This window comes from Macaca thibetana, chromosome 13 (assembly GCF_024542745.1).
Source record: "Macaca thibetana thibetana isolate TM-01 chromosome 13, ASM2454274v1, whole genome shotgun sequence".
Lineage (NCBI taxonomy): Eukaryota > Metazoa > Chordata > Mammalia > Primates > Cercopithecidae > Macaca > Macaca thibetana.
The window spans coordinates 2405770-2422341 of NC_065590.1; the positions used below are offsets into that span (position 1 = coordinate 2405770).

The 16572-nt window shown below is 38.5% G+C and overlaps 2 protein-coding genes across 4 annotated transcripts in view; both read right to left on the minus strand.

The window, feature by feature from the left end:
- The window catches only part of LOC126934347 (cytochrome c oxidase assembly factor 5), a 521053-nt gene that overhangs the window by 50447 nt on the left and 454034 nt on the right, over positions 1-16572 (minus strand). The gene's annotated exons all lie outside the window — the stretch shown is intronic.
- Positions 1-16572, minus strand: part of MGAT4A (alpha-1,3-mannosyl-glycoprotein 4-beta-N-acetylglucosaminyltransferase A) — a 126783-nt gene that overhangs the window by 21621 nt on the left and 88590 nt on the right. For all 3 annotated transcript variants that reach the window (XM_050755119.1, XM_050755118.1, XM_050755120.1), the window contains exons 6-9: positions 14421-14467; positions 12553-12666; positions 11620-11695; positions 686-800 (exon numbers count right to left, since the gene is read on the minus strand). In XM_050755119.1, coding sequence (XP_050611076.1) covers positions 686-800; positions 11620-11695; positions 12553-12666; positions 14421-14467 — 352 coding nt within the window. The remainder of the gene's footprint in view (positions 1-685; positions 801-11619; positions 11696-12552; positions 12667-14420; positions 14468-16572) is intronic.

Below are 16572 nucleotides of genomic sequence, written 5' to 3' on the forward strand. Positions count from 1 at the left end.
TCTCTTGCCTCAGCCTCCCAGGTAGCTAGGATTACATGCACCTGCCACCACGCCAGGCTAATTTTTGTATTTTTAGTAGAGACAGGATTTCACCATGTTGGCCAGGCTGGTCTTGAACTGACCTCAGCTGATCCACACGCCTCGGCCTCCCAAAGTGCTGGGATTACAGGCATGAGCCACTGCGCCTGGCCAACTTCAAACATATTCTTTATAGCTGGCTAATTTTGAAACAGCAGCCAAAAAACATTTAGAAATGAGTGCCCCAACTAGTTAAGAGAAAAACGAATAAAAATTAATCACCGAATGAGGACTTCATGCATTACATGAAAATACTAGGAATTCATATGAGAAAACTCTTTGTGGTCCTCTTTTTAAAAGAACCGCAATCTTATGTTAACAAAGGAGCTGGAAATGCCAGAGAAGAAAAAAATCAAACATGTTCACCAGGACCACGGTTGGCATTGCGGAGAACTCTAGAGGAAACACAACCATCTGAGAAGTCTCCAAATTATCTTGGGTTGACTTTCATCATGTCATACAAAGAGGTTTACCTAACTTAAGTTTTCTCAAAAACAACCCATTTCTATAGGAAAAAAGACAACATTAGGACAAGTAAGCATTTGGTTTTAGATTCTGAGAGTCGCAGTCATTTCTGAAAAGTAGGTAAGTGTGACACTTTTCTTACCAATGAAGCCCAGCTGGGAAAACTCTAGAATCATCCATTCCTCAGAAGAAAGTTGAAGTGCAAAATTTTTTATGGTATTAAAATAATTTTGTTTGACAATAATATCATCTTCAAGCTAGAGAAAATTGAACAACCATATTAATAACATCAAAAAAAAAAAAAGAAGGAAAGGTATTGAGAGAAGGACATTATTATGGAAAAATACAAGCATACTTTTATCATGAAAATCAAGAAAACAATGGTAAAAACAATAAAAATATAAAGCTAGAGATTATTAAAAGAAAGTGAAGAAAATAAAATGGAAGAAATACATCGTCTAAGTCAACTAAGCCACTCCTTTCTATGGGAAATAACAATGAGGAAAATGAGGACATCCTTTCCAAGTAAGACAGCTGGAATGATGCTGACATGTGAGTGGACGGGGCAGAGAGAGAACAAGATAAAGGTCTTATCACAGCAGAAATTATGGGGACAGAGGGGGAAAAGAGAGAGAAGGAGGATATCAGGATACATTCTATGGGGGAGAAAGCACAAAGAAAGTTTATACTGCATTTAGCAGTCTTCCTGTTAGTAGTGATAATGGTATTGGTATTTTGAAGCTATTTTAGGTATATTATAGAATAAAAATTTATATTATTAGGATATTATTTAAAAACCAAGGCTTTTAATATAAAAGAAAATAAATACATGTAAACATTTGAAAAGCTAAGTACAAGCCCTATAATTTTTATTATAACCCTGAAATCTTACATCTTAATCTAGTTTGAATTGGAACTATCAATACAAACTTGTGATTTTTTTCCTCTGTAAAATAAAATACACTTTTTCTTGCTGAAAGTCCTAGAAGCAAAAACAAGACAATAGCAATGGGCACCTTTAAGCGCCCAGATTGTGTTTCTATATACCACACACCCTGAAGAGGAACGGAGAAATGATCCGTTCTAGATCTGGGATAGGAAATCATCAAAGAAGCAATCACGATTACTGAGGCCAGGCGCCGTGGCTCACGCCTGTCATCCCGGCACTTCGGGGGGCCAAAGCAGGTGGATGGCTTGAGTTGCCCAGGAGTTCAAGATGAGCCTAGGCAACAGAGCAAGACCTCATCTCTACAAAAAATAAAAAAATTAGCCGGGCACGGGGATGGGTACCTGTAATCCCAGCTACTTGGAAGGCTGAAGCAGGAGGATCACTTGAGCACCCCCAAAAGATTGCTGGACTTATAAAGGATACAAAAGCCAATTTGAAGGGGTTCCCACTGGATTATGATGTACCAATGAAAACATCAATAAGAATAATGATTGTAATGGACTGGGGCAAATCAAATGTATTTTAAATATCCATGAGTTCATAATGATACATTGTTTTAAGGGGATACATGTGCAGGTCTGTTACATGGATAGATTGCATAATGCTGAGGTTTCGGCTTCTACGGTACCGCCACCCAAATAGTGAACATAGTACCCAATAGGTAACATAATGATACTTTAAAAACAGCTACCACTGGAGATTGCTAAGGCACCAACTTTAAAAATTGAGAATGAAATCAAGCATTTACTCCAGCTTTTCTTTAAGAACTATTTTTCAAGGTAATCTAATAAAGGGAAGAAAAATTCTTTATTAGAAGAACTCAACATAGCATTTAGAACTAAGCTAAGAGCATCAGCAATTACAGAATTAGGAAAGCACCACTTGGAAACCGCTAATGAAATAATTGATCTAGGGAAGAAGAATCAATGGATGCTGAAGCCTTAAGTGGAACAGCTACGGGAGAGCTAAGTTCATAATGTAGCAATGAGGCGGGCAGACGGAACCCACTGATTACTCTCAGCATCACTGCAGGTGGGACTGCCTGAGGTAACGTGCTTTCTTTTTTTATTTTTTTTATTTTTGAGATGGAGTTTCCCTCTGTCGCCTACACTAGAGTGCAGTGGTGCGATGTCGGCTCACTGTAACCTCTGCCTCCTGGGTTCAAGTGATTCTCCTGCCTCAGCCTCTCTGAGTATCTGGGATTACAGGCACACACCACCAAGCCTAGCTAATTTTTTTGTATTTTTAATACAAACGAGGTTTCACCATGTTGGCCAGGCTGGTCTCAAACCCTTGACCTCAGGTGATCCGCCTGCCTCGGCCTCCCAAAGTGTTGGGATTACAGGCGTGAGCCACGGCGCCCGGCCCATAACACGCTTTCTTATGCGCTACCATAAGAATTACTCAGTACCACCTGTGAAGTGCCTGCATCATCTGTCAGTTTTCCAGAAGGCACTGTGTTCAACTCAGAGTTCTTTGCAATAAACCACTTTATGAAACTGTGTGATGCTGTCCGTGGAAACTCCATTCTAAGCCACAGCATCTCCCTTTCCCCTGAGGTGTATGTCTGTGACAATCACAAAGTAACTCCTGACTCCACTGCCTTTTGGAAAGCATTCTTTAAGAGTCATGGGTGTGGGCTGGGCGCGGTGGCTCAAGCCTGTAATCCCAGCACTTTGGGAGGCCGAGATGGGTGGATCACGAGGTCAGGAGATCGAGACCATCCTGGCTAACACGGTGAAACCCCGTCTCTACTAAAAAAAATACAAAAAACTAGCCGGATGAGGTGGCGGGCGCCTGTAGTCCCAGCTACTCAGGAGGCTGAGGCAGGAGAATGGCGTAAACCCGGGAGGCGGAGCTTGCAGTGAGCTGAGATCCGGCCACTGCACCCCAGCCTGGGCGACAGAGCGAGACTCCGTCTCAAAAAAAAAAAAAAAAAAAAAGTCATGGGTGTGATACATTGCTAAACCATGCAACCCTGGAGTCATATCCCAAGGGGATAATTATGAAGTGTGGAATAAATTCCTTTGCCACATCACCTCTCATCTGTCTTCAACAAAATGTCCCAGGTAAAATCTATGTATGACCATTTAAAACTATCATTAACTGAGAACTTTTTAGGCTAGTATGTTTTTCCCACTAATACTTTGTAGATGACAATGAACTCACTGAGAGAACTGCACATAATAAGCATATGTGAAGACTTGAATATAAAGCAACTCACTCTTTCCTGAGGCATAATTTTTGGGCAAATGTGATTATTTTAAGAATGTTCAGGCTGGGTGCAGTGGCTCATGCCTGTAATCCCAGCACTTTGTGAGGCTGAGATGGGTGGATCACTTGAGGTCAGGAGTTTGAGACCAGCCTGGCCAACATGATGAAACCCTGTCTCCACTAAAAATACAAAAAATTAGCCAGGCGTGGTGGCAAGTGCCTGTAATCCCAGCTACTTGGGAGGCTGAGGCAGGAGAACCACTTGAACCTGGGAGGCGGAGGTTGCAATGAGCAGAGATCACACCATTGCAGTCCAGCCTGGGCTAGAGGGAGATCATGTCTCAAACAAACAAACAAAAAGAAGAATGTTCAAGCCTGGGCAACAAAGTGAGACCCTGTTTTTACAAAAAGTAAAAAAAAAAAAAAAAAAAAAAAAAAAAGCCAGGCATGGTGGTGCATGCCTGTGGCCCCAACCACATAGGAGGCTAAGGCGGGAGGATCACATGACCCAGGTCAAGGCTGCAGCGAGCCGTGAACTGTGTTTGCACCACTGCACTCCAGCCTGGGCAACAGAGGAAGACCCTGTCTCAAAAAAAAAAAAAAAAAAAAGCTCATTGACGCCAGTGGCTCACATCTGTAACCCCTGCTCTTTGGAAGGCAGAGGCAGCAGGATCATTTGAGGCCAGGAGTTCAAGACCCGCCTAGGCAACATAGCAATACCCCCGTCTCTACCAAAAAGAAATACAAAAATTAGCCTGGTATGATGGTGCATGCCTGTAGTCCCAGCTTCCTGGGAGGCTAAAACAGGAGGATCACTTGAGCCCAGGTGTTTGAGGCTGCCATGAGCTATGACTGTGCCACTGCGCTCCAGCCTGTGTGACAGTCAGACTCTGTCTCTGAAAAACAAAAGAATGTTCACCGAATGTGACTTTGAAACAGCTGAACAATTAGAAACAATAAATGACCAACAACAAGGTTGATTATGATATCTGAATAACAGGACTTCAAGAAGGGATTAAAAAATCACACCAATCTATATTCACTGGCATATAGAGGTACGTACCAACAATACGGTAAGTGACAGTGAAAAAGGTTATCAGACAGTACATACAGCATGATCCTCCATTGTAAAAGAGGGCTGTGTGAGAGTGACATCAGCAAGACAGAAACAGGAAACCCAGACACACAAGACACATTCCCCACACGAGACACAGATTTAAAATCTGAGCATTCGACAGCCAGAGGCCCTCTCTCGGGCACAGTGCACCGTGAGGAAACTCTCAATTTCCGACTTCTCCCTGAGGACAGAAAGAAGTTGGTGTACGCCCAGTGTTTTTGACTTTTTCAAGTGCAGCCAGAGGGAATGATTTCTGTCTCATCTAAATCAAAGTAGTGACAGGAACAGGGCACCAGGTCGGGAGCTAAGAACAAAGGCCATCACTTGGCACCAGACGTTGCAGTACCAGAGACAGAAACTAGGTGGAGCTCCAGTACTGCAGCTTACTACAATACCAACAAGGCCACAGTCCCGCAGAGCTCGTGGGTAGAAGTCAGTGAACTTCAGTTACGAGATTACACCCACAAGGGGAGAGGACATGGCCCCAGAAAAGGCTCAAAGGGCTCCAGAGTCTTTAACTAGGCTGACTGAAGAAAATCCTTCCGCTACAAAACCAGACTGCAAAGACTGGGAGAGGTGGCTGATTTTTCAAACGCCAAGATCCCAACAACAAAAACAAGATACACAAATAAACAAAAATACGGCATAAAAGGAACAAGTTAAAACTTCCAGAAACCAACTCCAAAGAAATGAAGACATATGAATTGCCCCAGTAATTCAAAATAACTGCCATAAGATTGCTCAGTAAATTAAAAAAGAGCAGAGATAGACAACTAAATGAAATCGGGAATATGATGCATGAACAAAATGAGAATATCAACAGAGATAGAAACTACAAAGAGCCAAACAGAAATTCTAAAACTGAAGAATACAAAACCTGAAGTGAAAATTTCACTAGAAGGACTAAACAGCAGACCTGAGCAGGCAGAAGAATCAGTGAACTTAACGATAGACTTTTGAAATTACTGAGGCACAGGAGCAAAAAGAAAAAAGAAGAAAAGAAAAATAAATGATACCCTAAGGGACCTACAGACAGCATAAGGCGAAACAACATACACATTATGAGAGTTCTACAAGGAGAACAGAGCCAATTTCAACTTCCCAAATATGAGGATAGAAATGGGCACACAAATTCAAAAAGTTCAAAGAACCCCAACTACAAAAAATCGATCTACATCAAGAAGTATCATAATGAAGTTGTCAAAAGTCACAAAGAAAGGATCTTGAAACCCGTAAGAGGAAAGTGACCCAACAAATACAAGATAACATCTATTAGATGATGAGCAGATTTCCCAGCAGAAACTTTATAGGCTGGAAGAGAGTGGAATGGTATGTTCAAAGTGCTAAAACATACTAAACAAAAACCGGCCAGCCAGGAATATTATATCTGACAAAATTGTAATTCAAAAGTAAAGAAGGCTGGGCGCGGTGGCTCACACCTGTAATTTCAGCACTTTGGGAGGCAGAGGCAGGTGGATCACCTGAGGTCAGGAGTTTGAGACCAGCCTGAACAACATGGTGAAACTCCCATCTCTACTAAAACTACAAAAATTAGCTGAGTGTAGTGGCGGACACCTGTAATCCCAGCTACTCAGGAGGCTGAGGAAGGAGAATCACTTGAACTCACTAAAAATACAAAAAATTAGCCAGGCATAGCGGCAGGCGCCTGTAACCCCTGACTCGACTCTATTGTCTTTTGGAAAGCATTCTTTTTTTTTTTTTTTTTTTTTTTTTTTTTTGAGATGGGAGTCTTGCTCTATCGCCCAGGCTGGAGTGCAGTGGTGCCATCTCAGCTCACTCCAAGCTCCGCCTCCCAGGTTCATGCCATTCTCCTGCCTCAGCCTCCCCAGCAGCTGGGACTGTAGGTGCCTGCCACCACACCCGGCTATTTTTTTTTTTTTTTTTTTTTTGTATTTTTAGTAGAGACGGGGTTTCACCATGTTAGCCAGGATTGTCTCGATCTCCTGACCTCGTGATCCGCCCGCCTCAGCCAGAAAGCATTCTTTAAGAGTCATGGGTGTGATACATTCCCAAACCATGCAACCCTGGAGTCATATCCCAAGGGGATAATTACGAAGGCTGGAATAAATTCCTTTGCCACATCACCTCTCATCTTAGTCTTCAACAAAATGTCCCAGGTAAAATCTATCCTGTATAAACCTTTAAAACTACCATTAACTGAGAACTTTTTAGGCTAATATGTTTTTCCCACTAATACTTTGTAGATGACAACGAACTCACTGAAAGAATTCCACATAATAAGCTAATGTGAAGACCTGAATATAAAATAACTCCCTCTTTCCTGAGGCGTAATTTTGGGCAAATGTGATTATATTAAGAATGTTGAGGTTGGGCGCAGCAAGGTGGAGGTTGCAGTGAGCTAAGATCATGCCACTACTGCACTCCAGCCTGGAGAACAGAGCAAGACTCCATCTCAAAAAAAAAAAAGAAAAAAGAAAGAAAGAAGAAATTAAGACTTTCCCAGATAAACAAAAGCTAAGTGGGTTCATCACCACTAGACCTGCCCTATTGCTGAGGGAACACTTTCGAGTGAAGTGAAAGGTCAACAAGCAGTAATAAAGCACTATATAAAAATATAAAACTCCCTGGTAAAGGTAAATATAAAGATAAATATGGATGTAGTAAGGTAATGCAGCTGCATGAATCACTTTAAAATCTGGTACCCCTTTTAAATCTTTTAATCACATTAAAATCACTTCTTAAAGACCAAAAGCATAAACAATAATTATAAATCTAAGTTAATGTATATGCAATATAAAAAGAGGTCACTGGTGTCATTGGTAAAACAGAGTGCACGGGACACAGAGATGTAAAACGGTAGAGATTTTATTTGTCATTGAAGAAATCAGCTTTAAATAGATTGTTATAACTTTAAGATATCTTATGTAATTGCAATGGTAACTACAAAATGAATATCTATTGAATATACACAAAGGGAAACAGAAAGGGAATCAAAATACGTCACTATTTTAAAAAATCAACAAAATACAAAAGAAAGCAGCAAGAGAGGAAAAGATAGACAAAAAGTTCCAAGACATACAAAAAATAAAGTAAATGGCAATAATAAGTCCTTCTGTATTAGTAATCACTAAAAATGTAAATGGGTCAAACATCCCAATTAAAAGACACAGGCCAAATGAAAATTTTTAATGAGATCAATTAATATACTATCTACAAGAAATTTACTTTACATCAACAGACACACATGGGTTAAAAGTGAAAGAATGAAAAAAAAAAATTCATGCAATCCAGAACCGAAAACAAGGGTGGCCATACTTAGACAAAATAAGACTTTAAAACAAAAACTGTCACAAGAGACAAAGAAGGACATTATATAATAATAAAAGGGTCAGGCAAATATCTGAAAAGACCTAACAATTCTAAATAAAGATGCACCTAATAATAGAGGTCTCAGATATAAGAAGTCAACACTGACAGAACTGAAAGAAGAAACAAACACCACCACAGTAATAGTAGGGATTTCAATTTTCCACTTTCAGTTATGCATAGATCAGACAGAAGATCAATAAGGAAACACTGGACTCAAACGACACTATCATCAAATGGACCCAACGGACATAAAGAACACTGATCCCAACAGCAGCAGAATACACATTCTTCTCAGGAGCAATGGAAATTCTCCAAGACAGACGACATGTTAGGCCCCATAATGTCTCAACAATTTTTTTTTTTTTTTGAGACGGAGTCTCGCTCTGTCGCCCAGGCTGGAGTGCAGTGGCACGATCTCGGCTCACTGCAAGCTCCACCTCCCGGGTTCACGCCATTCTCCTGCCTCAGCCTCCCGAGTAGCTGGGACTACAGGCGCCCGCCACCTCGCCCGGCTAGTTTTTTGTATTTTTTAGTAGAGACGGGGTTTCACCGTGTTAGCCAGGATGGTCTTGATCTCCCGACCTCGTGATCCGCCTGTCTCGGCCTCCCAAAGTGCTGGGATTACAGGCTTGAGCCACCGCACCCAGCCACCAATTTTTTTTTTTTTTAAGACAGGTTTTCACTCTGGCACCCAGGCTGGAGAGCAGTGGCACAAAGCTCACTGTAGTCTCAATCTCCTGGGCTCAACTGATCCTCCCACCTCAGACTCCCAAGTAGGTGGAACTACAGGTATGCACCACAATGCCCAGTGATTTTTTTGTATTTTTAGTAGAGACATGATTTCGTCATGTTGCCCAGACTGGTCTTGAACTCTTGAACACCTGAACTCAAGTGACCTGCCCACCTCAGCCTCCCAAAGTGTTGGGATTACAGGTGTGAGCCAATGCCGCCTGCCAACAGATTAAAGAAGACTAAAACTATGCAATGTATCTTCTCTGACTACAACAAAATGAAACTAGAAGTCAATAGCAGAAAACTAAACTCGGAAAATACACAAATGTGTGGAAATTAAACAACTCATCCCTAAACAACCAACGGGTCAAAGAAGAAATCATAAGGGAATTGAGAAAAAAATCCAGAAACAAATGAAAACAACAACAACAACAAAATACTAAAACGTATGATATGTAGCAAAAGTCATACAAAGAGGGAAGTTTATACCAGTAAACATTTACATTAAAAAAAAAAAAACTCTCAAAAATCAGCAACCTAACTTTATACCTCAAGGAAATTGAAAAAAAAGAAAACAAACTAAACCCAAAATTAGCAGAAGGAAGAAAAAAAAATAAAGATTAGATCAGATAAATAGAAAAAAAAGCAGAAAAAAAACAAAGAAACCTAGAGTTGGTTTTTGAAAAGATCAATAAAATGAATAAATCCTTAGCTAGATTAGCTAAGAAAAAAAGAAAGAAGATTCAAATAACTAAAAGTAGAAATGAAAGAGGGAATATAACAACTGTTATCACAGAAATAGAAGAATTACAAGTGACTCCTAGGAACAATTATGTGCAAATTGAATAATCTACAAGAAATGGATAAACCTCTAAAAACATACAACTTTCCACGGGTGAATTATGGAGAAATAAAAACTTGGAACACACTCATAAGAACTAAGGGGACTAAAGCAGTAATCAGAAACCTCTCAGCAAAGAAAAGCCCAGGACCAGAGGACTTCACTGGAGAATTCCGCTGAATACTTAAAGGAGAATGAACATCAGTCCCCCTCAAACAGCTCTCTTCCAAAGAACTGAAACAGAGGAAACACTTTTCAAACACATTCTATGAGGCCAGCATTTCTCTGACACCAAAACCAAAGACACAAGAAAACGACAGACCAATATCCCTGATGCAAAAATCCTCAGCAGAACACTGGCAAATGGAATTAAACTGCACATTAAAAGAATTAGGTATACCATAACCAAGTGGGATTTATACCTGCAATACAGGGATCGTTCAACACACAAAAATCAATTAGTGTAATATATACTACATTAAGAAAATGGAGAAAAAAACACATGATCATCTCAATTGATATGGAAAAGCAGGTGACAAAATTCAAGACACTTTCTTGATTAAAAAAATATGACAAACTAGAAATAGAAAAAAAAAAAAAAACTTCTTCAGCAAAATAAAGGTAATATATGAAAAACCCATTGGTAATATCACACTTGGCAGCAAACAACTGAAAGCTTTCCCTCTAAGATTAGGAGCAAGGCAGGGAGTCCCACTTTCACCACTACTAGTCAACACAGTGCTGGAAATCCTAACCAGAGCTATTAAACAGGCAAAAAAGTAAAAGGTACCCAAACTGGAGAAGAAGTAAAATTATCATTATTTGCAGATGAAATGATCTTATATGTAGAAAAAACTGAAGAATCCACCAAAAACTACAAATAATAAATGATTTCAGCAAAGTTTCAGGATCCAAAGTCAACACACAAAAATACTTGTATTTTTGTATACTAACAATGACCAATCCAAAAAAATAAAAATAAATAAGAAAACAATCCCATTTACTATAGCATCAGAAAAGATCAAATACTTAGGAATAAACCTAACCGGGGAGGTGGAAAATTTTTCTACAAAACATTTCTAAAAGAACTCAAAGAAGATACAAATAAATGGAAAGACATCCTGTGCTCATGTATTGGGAGACTTAATAATATTAAAATGTCCACACTAGCTAAAGCGATCGATAGATTCAATACAATCCCTACCAAAATCCCCAAGGCATTTTTTACAGAAATAGAAAAAAATCCTCCTAAAATTTACATGGAATCTCAAGGAGTCTCAAGTGACCCTAAACAGTCAAAATAGTCTTGAAAAAAAGAGAACACAATTGGAGGCCTCATACTTCCTAATTTTAAAACATGCTACATGTCAGGCGCAGCAGCTCATGTCTACAATCCCACGACATATTGTGTTCTTGGTAAAAGCTGGACTGTTGTGCTGCTAAAAAAATTGGACTGTTAGAATTAAATGTCAATTTTATTATCTTCAAAATAGTGGTAACAGTATTGTGGCCTACAAAAAAAAATTATTTCATTGTAAGCCCACTAAAGAAAAATTGTAAGAAAATTCCTCTTTAAAATCTGCCACATAATGACATCTTAGTTCTTCTAGACAGTGAAGAGAGGGAAGAGGGGAGAGAAGATGGGGGAATGGGAGAAAAACAGGAAAAAGGTAAGGTGTCCCTACTCAGTGGAGAAACGTCAGAGCCCACATGCTTGGTTACCATGGAGACCCCTCTGCTCTGAGATAGTTATGATTTGTCAGATCTCAGAGGGTTTGCACTTCCAAAACTTCCTGTTTTAATGAAAACATACCCTTGATAACACTTTTTCTTTACAAGTGTGAAAAACATTAAAGGAAAAACCCCACTTACCTGAATGTAATATATGCCCTTTTCTTGAGCATACATCATTAGAAAACAGTAATCTAGGTTTTGCTTTGTTCTCCATCTGAAATAAACATTTGCAAAAAGTAAGTTAGGAATCAGACTCAAACTTAGTAAAATAAGATTAAATGTATAAACCTCAAGTGTCTATATGTCATCTATGTATATGTACACACACACACACACACACACACACACACACACACACACTCACTCAGGACAAAGAGTCAAAGAAAATTCACTTTCCTCTAATGAAGCCTTTATCAAAATGTATTCCCAAGAACACTAATCCTCAAGCTGTCCTGAGGAAAAAAGGAGTCTAATTATCAAGTAAGTCTGTATACATATTCCCCTTCTAGAAACATATTAGTTTATAAGAGGCATGAAAATATCCAGCAGTAAAGACATTTATTGGAAAAAAATTTCTTAATACATATTTTTTCCAAACTTCCTTGACCACAGACCCTTTTTTCAGTAATATCTTAATGTTTCATCAAACGAGTGCTTCAAAAATTGCACTTTTAGGATCCCTGCTCTAGTGCCTAGGACTGTTTGCACGCAGATAAAAGTTCATAAATATCTACTGAATGCTTAAAAAAATTCATATTTAAATTTACAGTATTAAACCCTGTCACTGAATTCCTGGTAGCCTACAGAAACACTCTGATAGAAAGTTAAATAAGAGAAGTGGATCTAAAAGCTAGTTTAAGAAAACACAGTAAAATAAAAGCTGATGTGAAGTTTTTACATATGCTAAGAAAACTCCACATTATTTCACAAGTGTCCTGGACTTAACGAGACTGACCTAGAATATTTTACCAAATTCAACTCTAAAATGTTTTCAGCTTCGATAAATAAAAACTACATGTATTAGATGTTTACGCTCACAAGTGCGGAAGGTTTTAAACGGCACGTGCTCACCTTACTCTTTCTTTGGAGTCTCCAAATGTCTCCTTTAGGTTTGTCAAGTCCGGATAGTAGCTTTCAGGGGGTGATATGACTTCCACCAAGCCAGAACTGATTTCTTTGGAAAATCTATTATGAGAAAGGTTAGCTGAGTTACTTAAGTTCTGTAGGATTTTATTTATCTCAAAGCTCAATACACTGTGTTTAACATAAAACACATCAGTAATCATTTGTAGCAATGTATAATGTTATGGCCACAAGGTGTTCAATGGAGCATCTCATGATTGATTTCCTTTACAGAAAATACAGTTTTTTCTAATAGCAAAAGTTTTTTTTTTTTTTTTTAAAGTAATGCTTTAAAAACTATAAAATACTGCTCTTATTAAAGAAGCATAGAAATCCTAAGCCAACTGCAGGCATTAACATTCCTAAAATGCATCTGAATTAAAACAACAAATCAAGGTCTCACAGAAAATAGAAAATTGAAGAAAAACAAGTAAGTATGTATCTTTAAATACATATATTTATGCAAAAACCGAAGTTCTGACATCTTCGAGAAGCTTTGCTCGTGGGTTAGAGACCACATATCATTCTCAACCAGCGTTTCTCAACTGGGGGTGACTCTGCCTCTGGGAGGACATTTAGCAGTGTCTGAAGACGTTCTGATTGCTACAGCTGTGATCAGCACTACTGACACCTGGTGGGTGGACACTAGGGATCCTGTCCCACATTCTACAATGCACAGGGCAGCCCCCACAACAAAAAATCATCTGGCCCAAAATGTTCACTGCGCTGAGGTTCAGAACCCTTTCTAAAGTTTTTTAATTAGTCTGTACTGACCGAATGGTAATTTATTTTGCATTTGCATTCTCCCTTGATTCATTTTTGCAAATCTCCACAAAATGCTAGTGCGACTGCCTGCCTTTGCACAAATGTTCTTAGTGTTTAACTGTGCTTTTTGTCTGAGCTTGGTTTTCTACACACTGAGGAAGATGTAAATCAATAGAATCCTTGCATAAGCCCAGACTTGCCCCTGAGGTCAGTGGGAAAGGGGGCCAATCATCACTGCTCTGTTCCTTTACTTAAGAAGTCTACGCCAAATTGTGTTTCTATGAGGACTTCCAAGAAACTCAGTACTTCAGGAAAATCAAACAAATAGCAATTTAATCCTGAACTACGCATAATTTTTAAAAATATTCAATTTTAACATTTTGATGGACAAGGAGTCACATTATATTAAATGTAGGGTTAGCAAATGATTGTTGCTTCTTTTTGGTCTTTTCTTTTTAAGTAGAAGGTATGTCTTTTAGGGTCAAAAAACAGATACAATTTAATGAAGAAATTCATAGCAAGATTAATTTTATTACATAATTAAGGCAATATTATAAAAAATAATATCTGAAACTTACTAAGCTTCCCCTCTGTTACCTACCATGTGCCTTGCTCATAGTGAACTGCTACTCAATCTTTGCAGAAGAGAACAGATTAAGACATAGTTTAAAATTGAGGTCTGAAATTACTACATAAATATCTACCCTGAGAGCAGAAAAATCTTGCCTGGTAGATACAGTGTGAAAGATTTAATCTCATATGACTCTCTGTGTATTCATTGTCTTCAAGATTAAAGACTGTTATTTAATAGTGTTACATACATAGGTCATTCAAGTCTTTTCTATAATGAAATACACCAATTTATCCCATCACATAACTGGATATATATGCACCTACTTTATGACAATATAAAATACCAATCAGAGGTGATCTAGTAAACAATGAACTCCACAGAGAAATGAACTATCAGGGAAGGCATTTTCTTTTAGCAAGAAACCCAAGAGATAACAGTAACCAAAATATTCTTATGTTTATAATTAAGAAGAACTTACTCTTTCTCCAGGTTGGCTACAACACCATGTACATAATCAGTATCTGTCTGGGAAAGAAAAAAAATGTATCTACATTCAAGTTTTTATGTTTTTATTTAACTGTTTATACTGAACTCAAAATTAAATGAATGATAAAAACATTCATTAAAAACATATATTAAATTTTTAGACAATTGATTATATTTGCATTTCTGCATTGTTCTATTGTATTATGGAATGTCATTGAGCACTTGCTGATAAAATAAGCAGATATTGACGTTATTATTTTTAATTGTCTGTGTTGCATTCACTACGAAAACTGAGCACAAAAACTATTTCTACTTCTATCAAAACATCCAAACTATAGTGAACAGTATTAGTGACAGATGCTGCATGATATGAAGAAAGATTTTTCTAACTTGGAATCATAAACCCTAGATTCAAGATTTGCCTCTGTAGCTACTTAACTGTGTGCTCTAAAGTAAGTCATTTCTCTGAGTTTCAATTTCCTATTCTATTAAAAAAGGAAACATCTTAGAGATTATGAGATTAAGTGATAAAACTATGTAATAAAAAGCTGCTGTTATTACACTATATATATATTATTACACTGACACTGAGAACTGAATCAAGAGCACTTCAGTTAGAAATAAACATTTATCAGATCTGTGTATTTTTAAATTATGAACAAGTCAAAATTCTAATACTTATTAAATTTACTTTATTTATTCTTTTAATGAATCACATATTCACATTTCACAAACATTTATCGAATGCCTACTCTAGGCCAGGCTGGAACCACTGCAGTGAACAAGTCTAAGCATGGCAAGTATGTTTTAAACAGACATTTTCAACCAAGTTCAGACCTAACCCAGCCTGGAGGGTAGAAGCATCAGAAGAGGCTGCCTGGAAGAGGTGACATTCAACAGCAAGAATTGGCTTGTTCCAGGGCTCTGGCTCCCAGGGGTCTAACAGAGATAAACACCATTAGCTCTTCTCTTCTAAGAGGTAAACTGAGTCTGTCTCTGATGCTATATCAAAGACCATGGAATTGGGCCAAAGTGAAAATTCCAGCTTTGCCTCTTACCAGCTGGACAGCCTTGGGAGAGCTGCTAGGCCTCTCTGGGCCTCAGTTCCCTGGTAAATTCGAGAAGACAGGAGAAACCACTTTCTAGGATAGCTGTATCAGATGCTAGTCCACCCAAGACCAAAACTTCCCCAAAACTTACTAACAAAGATCTGAAACCACAGAAAAGTGCTATGTCAGACCTTGAAGCTGATGATGCTAAGGGCAGTGTACCACTGTCTTCAAGCCCTCCTGCTACACATTTCCCAAATGAAACTGAAATTACAAACACAGTTCCTAAAAAGAATGTGACAGTGAAGAAGACAGCAGCAAAAAGTCAGTCTTCCACCTCCACTACCGGTGCCAAAAAAAGGGCTGCCCCTAAAGGAGCTAAAAGGGAACCAGCCTTGAATTCTGGTATCTCTCAAAAGCCTGATCCTGCCAAAACCAAGATTTGCCGCAAAAGGAAGCCATCCACTTCTGATGATTCTGACTCTAATTTTGAGAAAATTGTTTCGAAAGCAGTCACAAGCAAGAAATCCAGGGGGGAGAGTGATGACTTCCATATGGACTTTGACTCAGCTGTGGCTTCTCGGGCAAAATCTGTGTGGGCAAAGAAACCTATAAAGTACCTGGAAGAGTCAGATGAAGATGATCTGTTTTAAAACGTGAGGTGATTATTTTAAGTAATTATCTTACTGAGCCCAAGACGGGTTTTAAAGTTACCTGAAGCTCTTAACTTCCTCCCCTCTGAATTTAGTTTGGGGAAGGTGTTTTTAGTACAAGACCATGAAAGTGAAGTAAAGCCCAAGTGTTCTTTAGCTTTTTATAATACTGTCTAAATAGTGACCATCTCATGGGCATTGTTTTCTTCTCTGCTTTGTCAGTGTTTTGAGTCTGCTTTCTTTGGTCTTTAAAACCTGATTTTAAGTTATTCTGAACTGTAGAAATAGTTATCTGGTCACTTCAGCATAAAGCAGTGTGTTTATTAACCATCCACTGTGCTAAAACTAGAGCAGTTTGATTTAAAAGTGTCACTCTTCCTCCTTTCCTACTTTCAGTAAATATGAGATAGAGCATAATTCTGTTTTATCTTAGTTTTATACA